Below are 12,788 nucleotides of genomic sequence, written 5' to 3' on the forward strand. Positions count from 1 at the left end.
TCTCCCAGAAAATCATTGCAATTACATGTTTTGTTATACACATGTTTATTTTCTTTTATGTGTATAGGAGCAACACAAAAAAATAGAGAAAAAAGGCAAATTGGATATCATTTCACGCAAAACCCTCAAAATGGGTGGGATAAAATTGTTGTGCCCTTTCCAAAATTGTGGGGTAAACAACTTTGTTTAAAGCATATGAGGCTCGTTCAAACGCACCTGTGGCAAATAACAGGTGTGGGCAATACAAAAATCACACCTGAAACTAGATGAAAAGAGAAGTTGACTCAATCTTTGCATTGTGTATCTGTGTGTGCCACACTAAGCATGGAGAACAGAAAGATGAGAAGAGAACTGTCTGAGGGCTTGAGAACCAAAATTGTTGAACATTATCAACAATCTCAAGGTTACAAGTCCATCTCCAGGGATCTTGATGTTTCTTTGTCCACGTTGTGCAACATAATTAGGAAGTTTACAACCCATGGCACAGTTGCTAATCTCCATGAACTTGGACGGCAAAGAATAATTGATGAAAGGTTGCAACGCAGGATAGTCTGAATGGTGGATAAACAGCCCCAATCAAGTTCCAAAGAAATGTAAGCTGCATGCTCAGGGTGCATCAGTGTCATCGCTAACTATCCGTCGACATTTCAATGAAATTAAACCCTATAGCAGGAGACCCAGGAGGACCCCACTGCTGACACAGAGACATAAAGAAGCTAGACTGCAGTTTATTAAAATGTACATGAATAAGCTAAAACCCTTCTGATAAAGCGTCTTGTGAACAGATGAGACCGAGAGAGAACTTTATGGTAAACAACATATTTTTACTGTTTACTGAAAACGGAATGAGGCCTACAATGAAAAGAACACAGTACCTACAGGCAAATATAGTGGAAGTTTAAAGATGTTTTGGGGTTGTTTTGCTGCCTCTGGCACTGGGTGCCTTAAATGTGTGTAAGGCATCATAAAAGCTGAAGATTACCAAAGGATTTTGGGTTGCCATGTAATGCCCAGTGTCAGAAAGCTGGGTTTGCGTCCTAGGTCATGGGTCTTCCAGCAGGTCAATGACCTCAAACAGTGGCGTAACTACAAAGTTATGGGCCCCGGTGCGAACTTTCAAATGGGGCCCCCCCACCAAAACATTTTCCACCCAAATCCACATCCTGCCCATACTCCTGCCCCATCCGTCTCCGCATTCTGCCCCATCCGTCTCCGCATTCTGCCCCATCCGTCTCCGCATTCTGCCCCATCCGACTCCCCATTCTGCCCCATCCGTCTCCGCATTCTGCCCCATCCGTCTCCGCATTCTGCCCCATCCGTCTCCGCATTCTGCCCCATCCGACTCCGCATTCTGCCCCATCCGTCTCCGCATTCTGCCCCATCCGTCTCCGCATTCTGCCCCATCCGTCTCCGCATTCTGCCCCATCCGTCTCCGCATTCTGCCCCATCCGTCTCCCCATTCTGCCCCATCCATCTCCACATTCTGCCCCATCCATTTCCGCATTCTGCCCCATCCATCTCCGCATTCTGCCCCATCCTTCTCCGCATTCTGCCTCATCCATCTCCACATTCTGCCCTATCCATCTCCACATTCTGCCCGTCTCCATATCTCACCAGAACAGCAGGAACCGGAAATCTGCTGCTGGTTGATACCAGAGAACACGAGCTGCACACAACCAGGACTGAGCTGCTGAGAGCTGAAGGACCTGTGGTGACGTCATCGTCATGTGATCAGGAGGCGGAGCTGATAAATGGTGAAAGACCTATGATAGTGATGACGTCACCACAGGATCTTCAGCTCTTCCTTTCAGATCAGGCGTCGGCTGCTGATCTGATGTGTGCGCCCGGCAGGTCAGGTGGAGGGCAGGTCTGTCTGTTGCCGTGCGGGACGAATCACCTGCACGGCAACAGTTAAGTTTTTGCTGGAGTCGGCGTGCATCTGACCTGCTGGGGCCCCTGACTACCCCGGGCCCGGTCGCAATGGCGACTGCTGCGACCGTGGTAGTTACGCCCCTGACCTCAAACATACATCAACAAGCATTCAGAAATGGATGGAAACAAAGCGCTGGAGAGTTCTGAAGTGGTAGCAATGAGTCTGGATCTAAATCCCATTGAACATCGATGGAGTCGAGATCTTAAAATTGCTGTTGGGAGAAGGCGCCTTCAAATATGAGAGACCTGGAGCAGTTTGCAAAAGAAGAGTGGTCCAAAATTTAAGTTTAGAGGTCTAAGAAGCTTGTTGAGGGTTATAGGAAGCGATTAATTGCAATTGATTTACAATTTGCCTTTTTTCCTCTTTTTTTTTTTTGCGTGTTGTACCAATATACACAAAGGAAATAAACATGGAACAATTTCAAGGGTGACCACACTTTTGGCCATGACTGTAGTATGATGTTCCTTCACAGGCCCGATATAGTATGATGGCCCCCAAACAGACCCCCATACAGTATGACAGTCTCCTTCAGCCCCATATAGTATGATATTTTCATGTTTTCTCACAGCGCCCACCTGGTCTGATGGTCCCCCACAGTCCACAAAAAAAATATATATAATACTTAACTAATCCTGCTGAGGCCTCTGTCTCCTGCTCTATTCTGTCTTGCTTGCTGTGGACACGGATGGCGCGATGAAGTGACATCATCGCAACGATAGACATCCTTTTTGTTGTGCTGACCTCCGGCAGGGCACAGACCGGAAGTATCCTGTGGCCTGTTGGAGTAAGTGACAGAATGCGGAGCTGATTGCTCTGTGCTCTGACAAAGCTGTTGACAATATTCGCTTCCGCTGATACTGTTAATAGTGTTGATGGCCTGTCCGCGCCTGAAGCTGGATGTATTGGTGGTGGGGAGGTCGGGTTTAGTGTGTTTTTTAGTGACCAGGTGAGTCATTAGACAGGCTGCCTCAACAATACAATAGGAATTTCTTTGGGGATCCATTTAGTAGATTGAATATGTTCATCCCAGCATAATCCACCGATTTGTGGTTTTAAGACACTTTAAAACCTCCACCACTTTGCGATTTTCCATTTTCGTGCATTCATTTTTTTATTTTTCTGTCAATCTGGGTTTGTTTTTTTGAGGGACGAGTTGTACTTTTGAACAACACCATTGATTTTACCATATCATGTACTGGAAAACGGGAAAAAATACCAAGTGCGGTGAAATTGCAAAAAAGTGCAATTCCACAATTTTATTTTATTTTTACCATGTTCACTAAATGCTAAAATTGACCTGCCATTATGATTCTCCAGGTCTTTACGAGTTCACAGACACCAAACATGTATAGGTTCTTTTTTATTTAAGTGGTGAAAAAAAAAATCTGATATTTGTGAGAAAAAATGTTATTTTGCCATTTTCCAACACCTGTAGTGTTTTTATATTTTTGGATCTGGGGCTGGATGAGGGCTAATTTTATTCGCCCTGAGTTGTCATTTTTATTGATATAATTTTGGAGTAGATATGATTTTTTGATCGCCTGTTATTGCAATACTGCAGAGGCCGAATAAACGTATTTCTGGCGTTTTGATTTTTTTCTCATTACGTCGTTTAACGATCGGATTCATTTACTTAATATTTTGATAGCTTGGACATTTCTGAACGTAGCGATACCATTATGTTAATTTTGTTATTGTTTTATTTAGAATGGGGCAAAAGGGGGTGATTTGAACTTTTATGTTTCTTTAATTTTTTTAATTTTTTTTTTACTTTCTTCATTAGTCCCCTTAGGACGCCTGAAGCTGCGATCTTCCAATCGCTTGTGCTACACATAAAAGGGCTTCAGCACTGCCATGTGTGGCATAAATCATGACTTATAATGACAGGCATGGGGGTCTTCTGCAGACCCCTGACTGTTTTGACAACCTACCACCGCCCTGCTATCACGTGACAGAGGTGCCTATGAAGCATGTGTTAAATGCCCCTGTCAGAGACTGACCTCGGCTTCTAACTTATTAACAGCCGCAGGTGGATCGCGGATCCATGCAAGGCTGTTAGATCAGATCAGCTGTCATGTGCAGGGAAAGATGCGGGCTCAGCGCCGGAGCCTGCATCAAATGCAGGTACACGGCCTTGGATGTACCTATACGTCCAATGTTGTGTAGGGATTAATAATAATGATTCTTTTCGTTTTGGTGCACTAATAAAGGTTAATTAGTCAATTTTAAATAGGTGTATACGCGGCCAACGTTGGAAAAGCTGCATAGGCAGAGCGATGAAATAAGGTTATTCGTTTGCCCTTTGGAAAAACTATGCTCATAGTTATGGGGGTAATGACAGGGCACCTGACCTTAATACTAGCTTTTTTTAGACAATGGAGTCGTTGGTTAAACACTTTCCTTCCTGTTTCTTACTGAAATAGGAAGAATCATGTTAATTGCACAATGATGGAAGATATGTACCACAGAGAGGATTTTTTTTAAAGGTTAAAAAATATCCACTATACTTTACAGTACCGGCGAAGTGAATGAGATTTCCAAAACCTCATGCACATGCTGCTTTTTTTTTAGGTGCAGAAAAGCAGTTTTAAATCTGTCCGTTTTTGCAGTGTTTTTCACCGATTCACATAAATGGAAAAAAAAGCAAGAAAAAACGCATTAAAAAAAAGATTATTTTCTGCAGAATTTTTCCTGTCAACACTCAGGTTTTTGGCAATTAGTCAGCATGTGTACATAGCCTTTATATGTAACATTTTGCGGCATTTTTTTTCTTCAGCCAAAACATGCTCTCTTGGCGGTAAAAATGCTCTTTTTGCAGCGTTTTTGAGGCCTTTTTTGAATGTTTTTTTCTTTTTCACCATTTTTTCTGTGTGTATTACATGTGTACTTTGTCTGCGGTGCATGTTTGATAAAGTTACTTTTGTTCGCCAGTGGAATTTTTCTAAGGCCGGTTTCACACGTCAGTGGCTCCGTTACGTGAGGTGACAGTTTCCTCACGTACCGGAGACACTGACTCACGTAGACACATTAAAATCAATGTGTCTCTGCACATGTCGGCGTGTTTTCATGGACCGTGTGTCCGTTTGGAAAACACGGAGACATGTCAGTGTTCGTGGGAGTGCACGGATTACACGGACCCATTAAAGTCAATGGGTCCGTGTAAAACATGTACCACACCCGGATGTTGTCCGTGTGCAGTCTGTGTGCGGTGCAGGAGACAGCGCTACTGTAAGCGCTGTCCCCCCTGCGTGTGGTGCTGAAGCCCCATTCATTTCTTCTCTCCAGCAGCGTTTGCTGGAAAGAAGGAATGAATAATCTTTTTTATTTATTTATTTTTGTTTTTAAAATTAAGTTGTGGGTAATCTGCCCCCTCCCACCCCCTGTGCACCCCCCCGCTGGCATTAAAATACTTACCCAGCTCCCTCGGCGCTTACATCCTCTCAGCGTCGCTGCTTGTCCTGTATGAGCGGTCACGTGGTGCCGTACATTACAGTGATGAATATGCGGCTCCACCTCCCATAGGGGTGGAGCCGCATATTCATTACTGTAATAAGCGGCACCACGTGACCGCTCATACAGGACAAGCAGCGATGCTGAGAGGATGTAAGCGCCGAGGGAGCTGGGTAAGTATTTTAATGCCAGTGGGGGGGCGCACAGGGGGTGGGAGGGGGCAGATTACCGGCAACTTCATTTTAAAAACAAAAATAAATTTAAAAAAAGATTATTCATTCCTTCTTTCCAGCGAACGCTGCTGGGAAGAAGGGTTGAATACCGGCTTCAGCACCGCACGCAGGGGACGGCGCTTAACTCTAGTCTCCTGCACGGTCCATGTGGTCCTCAGTCAGCGCACGGGCGGCACACGGCTGCCGCACGTGTGCCACACTGATGTTCAACGTAAGCACACGGACACGGATAATTCCGGTACCAATTTTTCGGTAATTATCTGGACGTGTGAGACTGGCCTAAAAAAGAGTATTTAAAGTGCTTTTTGATCCAAACCAAAATTTTCCACAGAAACTATATGGGAACCTAGCTGTAATATTATATAGAAAACCACAATTCTAAATACGATCGTTCTGTGAGTACAGGATGTCATTGTTCTCGGTAGCACACGTAATGTTTACACGACACCATGTGCTGCCGAGACCAATGATTTTTAAGCGAGCTTAAAAATAATTTCACTCGACGTTTCACTTCCTCATCAGGTAATTGCCACGGGAGGTTTTCGAAGTGTTTTTTCCCCCCATCCTGACAATGACAAGTTTGGAGCGTATTCCATGAAGAATTCACCTCATAGGAATTACGTCACTTTTCCCCCTTCATCTCGGTGCGTTTTTTTGGGGGGGGACAAAATACGCTCCAAAAACGCCTCATGTGAACAGCAAAGTGGATTTTACATTGAAACGAATAGGAAGAGTATTCAGAAAGGATTGTTAAGTTGTTTTTGAGGAGGATTTTGAAGCTGAGGAAAAAGCTCGGGGAGAAAATACCCTAATAACTGACTACTAAGATGATACAGTCGATGTTTTCAGCGGCTCCAAGGTTCCTGATCATTTCTGTATCTTTACAATCTCAGATGTGACCAGTTCTGGGAAACATTTTGCATTTGAGGGGTATCTGTAGACCCCTTTACTAGTTGCACTTTCTAGTTGTGGCCATTAATATATATAAGTGCTGAGCTTCATGTAGGAAATGTAGAAACAATGGAAGACACAGGAAAGGGAACGGAAAGCATTACTACAATGTGACTCATGAGGGGGCTGTTCCCAGTGCTGCCGGCAGATGGCGCTGCCCGGGGAGGAGCTCCCTCCTGCACAAGAAGGAAGCAGTGCAGGGTGCAGTGTGCAGCGCAGGGTGCAGGCTGGAGGAAGTGCAGGGGGAGCAGTGACACAACACATCCCATCATGTCTGTGAACCTCAGTAAGAATGGAGCTGCTCTGCAGGCCGCCTACAAGGACGTGGTGGACGGGAAGACTAAGACTGACTGGTGAGTGTGCCTGCCTGCCTGCCTGCCTGCCTGCCTGCCTGCAGGGGGTGTGGACAGGCTGCAGCACTGCTGCCCCTGTGCTCCCTGCCTACAGCTGTATACTGCAATATCACCTGTGTGTATAGTGCTGGAGAACCACACAACCCAGCATTCCCAGGAACAAGGCATGCTGAGACTTGTAGTTCCACAATGCTTGCTGACTTCCTGCATTCAGCATTGTGACAGGTTGGTGATCTGCAGCTGCTAGTGAAGAACTACAACCCCCAGCATGCTCTGATAGCTGCAATAATCGGCTGATGTGCACCGATATGAATGAATGGGCGACCATGAAGTCTACAGCTGCTGTGGCTTGGAGGAAGCAGCAATAATCTGTTGAGATATTTTCTAAAGGGGTCGTCTTCCTAACACAAGCCCCCTGTTTGGTTAGGGCTGTTCGTCAACATGCGACACAACATCTCAACGTCTGCTGCTTTTTTTTGAATGGCGCAAGGGTGCACAGAGCTCCGCGATGTCCAGCTGTCCCATAGACTGTGGACGGAGGGGAGGACGTTCATGCGCACCCCTGCGCCATTCTAGAAGGGGATCTTGGGATTGCTGGGTGATCAGTAAGTGCTGACCCATAGTATAGGATAGGGAGTAAATTAATTTCCCAAGGGGCCACATGTCAGACCAGGACTGTTAAGGAATTTAATTCTACTCATTATTTCTGATTTATAGTTTTATCAGCTAATATTGAGTGTAATTAAGCCCGGTGACTCGCTGCTAATACACGTTACCGATGGGCTTGTTGTCACTTGTATTCTTACCTGTCGCAACTAAGCATTACCATATCATTTACTGCTTTTACGGATGTTAAAAAAATAATCATGTTTGTTATTCAGTCCTTGTATCCTGATCAACAACTCCCAGCGCAATATGGTGTGACGTCCCCGCGCGAACAGTTGGGTGGAATTATTTCATCCGGTTGTATTATGTATCGCATCTGCCTTTTCTGTATGGCTGCTTACTGTGGACGCCCATTATATACCGCCATATAGTACTCAGTACAGCTTCATATATTAGAAATGCCATAAAAACATAGGAACATTGCAACCCTAGACTTCTATGGATTCTGAATTATATAATAATAATAATAATAAATAATATTAATCTTTATATAGCGCCAACATATTCCGCAGCGCTTTACAGTTTAACAGTTTCAAACACAACAGTCATAGGTAACAACGTTAACAATACAATAAAGCGAAATAAGACGACCCTGCTCGTGAAAGCTTACAATCTACGATGAGGTGGGGGAGATACAAAGTACAGGTGTGTATTTACAATGATGTATTTACAATGATGGTCCAGCCATCTTCAGGGGGTGGGGGGTGGATGGAGAGAGTGAATGGGATACACACACACAAACATAAAATGACTGATTAGGGAACGTGATAGGCCGTTCTGAACAAATGTGTTTTGAGAGAGCGCCTAAAACTATGCAAATTATGGATGGTCCTAATATCTTGGGGTAGAGCATTCCAGAGGATTGGCGCAGCACGGGAGAAGTCTTGTAGTCGGGAGTGGGAGGTACGGATTAGTGCAGAGGTTAGTCGAAAGTCGTTTGCAGAGCGCAGCGGTCGGCTAGGCAGATAGACCGAAATGAGGGAGGAGATGTATGCGGGTGCTGCACTGTGAAGAGCTTTGTGGGTGAGAACAAGTACTTTGAATTGTATCCTGTAATGAATGGGTAGCCAGTGTAATGACTGGCGAAGAGCGGACGTGTCCGAGTAACGATTAGCCAGATGGACGACCCTGGCTGCTGCATTAAGGATGGACTGAAGAGGGGAAAGTCGCGTGAGGGGGAGGCCAATTAATAGAGCGTTACAGTAGTCCAGGCGGGAGTGGATCAGGGCGACAGTGAGAGTTTTTGTTGTTTCCATGGTGAGAAAAGGGCGGATTCTAGAGATGTTCCTTAGGTGTAAGTGGCACGAGCGGGCAAGAGATTGTATATGGGAGGTGAAGGAGAGATCGGTGTCAAACATAACACCCAGACAGCGCGCCTGCTGCCTAGGCGTTATTATGGTGCCACCCACGGAGAGGGAAGTGTCAGATTTAGGGAGGTTAGTAGATGGTGGGAGCAGAAGAAGTTCAGTTTTGGAGAGGTTGAGTTTCAGATAGAGAGCGGACATGATGTTGGAGACTGCAGACAGACAGTCACTGGCTTTCTGTAGTACAGCGGGGGTAAGGTCAGGGGATGACGTGTATAACATAGTTAGTAAGTAAGTAAGGCCGAAAAAAGACATTTGTCCATCCAGTTCAGCCTATATTCCATCATAATAAATCCCCAGATCTACGTCCTTCTACAGAACCTAATAATTGTATGATACAATATTGTTCTGCTCCAGGAAGACATCCAGGCCTCTCTTGAACCCCTCGACTGAGTTCGCCATCACCACCTCCTCAGGCAAGCAATTCCAGATTCTCACTGCCCTAACAGTAAAGAATCCTCTTCTATGTTGGTGGAAAAACCTTCTCTCCTCCAGACGCAAAGAATGCCCCCTTGTGCCCGTCATCTTCCTTGGTATAAACAGATCCTCAGCGAGATATTTGTATTGTCCCCTTATATACTTATACATGGTTATTAGATCGCCCCTCAGTCGTCTTTTTTTCTAGACTAAATAATCCTAATTTCGCTAATCTATCTGGGTATTGTAGTTCTCCCATCTCCTTTATTAATTTTGTTGCCCTCCTTTGTACTCTCTCTAGTTCCATTATATCCTTCCTGAGCACCGGTGCCCAAAACTGGACACAGTACTCCATGTGCGGTCTAACTAGGGATTTGTACAGAGGCAGTATAATGCTCTCATCATGTGTATCCAGACCTCTTTTAATGCACCCCATGATCCTGTTTGCCTTGGCAGCTGCTGCCTGGCACTGGCTGCTCCAGGTAAGTTTATCATTAACTAGGATCCCCAAGTCCTTCTCCCTGTCAGATTTACCCAGTGGTTTCCCATTCAGTGTGTAATGGTGACATTGATTCCTTCTTCCCATGTGTATAACCTTACATTTATCATTGTTAAACCTCATCTGCCACCTTTCAGCCCAAGTTTCCAACTTATCCAGATCCATCTGTAGCAGAATACTATCTTCTCTTGTATTAACTGCTTTACATAGTTTTGTATCATCTGCAAATATCGATATTTTACTGTGTAAACCTTCTACCAGATCATTAATGAATATGTTGAAGAGAACAGGTCCCAATACTGACCCCTGCGGTACCCCACTGGTCACAGCGACCCAGTTAGAGACTATACCATTTATAACCACCCTCTGCTTTCTATCACTAAGCCAGTTACTAACCCATTTACACACATTTTCCCCCAGACCAAGCATTCTCATTTTGTGTACCAACCTCTTGTGCGGCACGGTATCAAACGCTTTGGAAAAATCGAGATATACCACGTCCAATGCCTCACCGTGGTCCAGTCTATAGCTTACCTCTTCATAAAAACTGATTAGATTGGTTTGACAGGAGCGATTTCTCATAAACCCATGCTGATATGGAGTTAAACAGTTATTCTCATTGAGATAATCCAGAATAACATCCCTCAGAAACCCTTCAAATATTTTACCAACAATAGAGGTTAGACTTACTGGCCTATAATTTCCAGGTTCACTTTTAGAGCCTTTTTTGAATATTGGCACCACATTTGCTAGGCGCCAGTCCTGCGGAACAGACCCTGTCGCTATAGAGTCCGTAAAAATAAGAAATAATGGTTTATCTATTACATTACTTAGTTCTCTTAGTACTCGTGGGTGTATGCCATCCGGACCCGGAGATTTATCTATTTTAATCTGATTTAGCCGGTTTCGCACCTCTTCTTGGGTTAGATTGGTGACCCTTAATATAGGGTTTTCATTGTTTCTTGGGATTTCATCTAGCATTTCATAGTTGTGTGTCATTTGCATAAAGATGGTACTGAAAGCCAAATCTGCTGATGGTCTGTCCAATTGGGGCCGTGTAGAGGGAGAAGAGAAGGGAGCCAAGGACTGAGCCCTGAGGTACCCCAACAGTGAGAGGAAGAGGAGATGAAGTGGAGCCAGAGAACAGAACACTGAAGGAACAGGTAGGAAGATAGGAAGAGAACCAGGAGAGAGCAGTGAGTATGGAGCAGTGGATATCTACCAGCGGAGCTTTAATGAGGCCTACGTGTATGACGCCATCTAGTAATATGCAAATGTGTAGAATACATGAAACGATTCTCTGATTCATTCCCTGCACACCGGCGTCGGCAGCTTAGTCACCTGTAAGTGACATATAAACACTGCTAATGTCCTCATTAAAGTACTGAGGATGGTGACGGATCCTGTAAGGCTGGACGCACCAGAAATGCAGCATGGCGGTCCTGGGTGGAGGGTGCCACATTTATCAAATAATCCACCCCCTTATTTGGGGGTCTAGGAAACAATTTGACAAAATTAGATGTGGCTTGTCACTCGCTATTATTAGTTTTCAGGAGCAGCTAGTCGCCCCCTGCGACATTACTACCCGGACTCTATACTCCATTGTGTCTGTTCTTCATATGCAAGGGTCTGTACAGGATAAGAGCTTGATATATTCTCAGAATCTGGCCCAGAACCAAACCCCAAGCCCTGCGTCCCACCCGTGTAATTACATGTTAGCAGCGTACTTCTGGATGATATCACCTGACCGCCATGCACGCCGCTGTCTTAAAGGGATACTGCACATACAAATGATTAAGAAAAATACCTGCCAGTCAGTCTGCGAGGCTTCATACACATGGTATTGACACCCTGTATGCCGCCATATGGTGCTCTGCGCTACACAGATATCTCCCTTAGAATCAATACTTCTAGATGACTATATCTCTGTAATACAGTACTGTATGTGCAATGTACAGTCTGAGATACATGGTGAAGTAGGAGCTCGTAGATGCATACACAAACCCTATAGCTACATATACGTGTGTATGTATACACATACACATAATGTGTGTATGTGTGTAATAAATATACACACTAAGCCATTTATATGGATACACCTGGGTGGGCCATTTATAAAGTTGCATCCCAATGGCCGACTTCAAAATGGCCGCCATGGTCACCACCCATCTTGAAAAGTTTTCCCCCTCCCATATATAGTAATGTGCCATAAACATGAAGTTGATGTCACCAACCATTCCATTTTATTTAGGTGTATCCATATACATGGCCCACCATGTATTTAGTTATGCAGCTCTTTTTTTTCCCTTCTTGGGCCTAGAGTGACGCTGCTGCCATCTGGGCCGGCCAGTAACCATCAGCTTCCGAAGGCGACTGTCCTGTATGGCGTGCAGCAGCATCTCTCCACTCCAGAGGTGCAAAAAAAGAGGCACTGCAGAATACCTTTTTAAGATTTTCTGCATGCTCCTTAAAATAAGAAATGCACCTTCCCAGAAACGATGGTTGTAGGTGGAAGAGACGGGTCTTGGCTTGCCTGGCTGTCACCGTAATGGGATCTGCGCCCATTGTTTGACATGTATCAGCACTGAAGAGGGACGCAAAATAAAGTGGACGTGGGCATCGCTCAATACTGCGGTGGACGTGGGCATCGCTCAATACTGCGGTGGACGTGGGCATCGCTCAATACTGCGGTGGACGTGGGCATCGCTCAATACTGCGGTGGACGTGGGCATCGCTCAATACTGCGGTGGACGTGGGCATCGCTCAATACTGCGGTGGACGTGGGCATCGCTCAGTACTGCGGTGGACGTGGGCATCGCTCAGTACTGCGGTGGACGTGGGCATCGCTCAGTACTGCGGTGGACGTGGGCATCGCTCAGTACTGCGGTGGACGTGGGCATCGCTCAGTACTGCGGTGGACGT

At 45.3% G+C, this 12,788-nt stretch overlaps 1 protein-coding gene across 2 annotated transcripts in view; it reads left to right on the forward strand.

Moving 5' to 3' along the window:
• Positions 1 to 6,740: 6,740 nt before the first annotated feature.
• The window catches only part of DBNL (drebrin like), a 33,620-nt gene continuing 27,572 nt past the window's right edge, over positions 6,741 to 12,788 (forward strand). The window contains exon 1 of one of the 2 annotated variants that reach the window (XM_069766688.1): positions 6,741 to 6,920. In XM_069766688.1, coding sequence (XP_069622789.1) covers positions 6,838 to 6,920 — 83 coding nt within the window. In that variant the 5' untranslated portion in view covers positions 6,741 to 6,837. The remainder of the gene's footprint in view (positions 6,921 to 12,788) is intronic. The other variant, XM_069766687.1, reaches the window with a different exon arrangement.

This window comes from Ranitomeya imitator, chromosome 4 (assembly GCF_032444005.1).
Source record: "Ranitomeya imitator isolate aRanImi1 chromosome 4, aRanImi1.pri, whole genome shotgun sequence".
NCBI classification, from domain to species: Eukaryota; Metazoa; Chordata; class Amphibia; order Anura; family Dendrobatidae; genus Ranitomeya; species Ranitomeya imitator.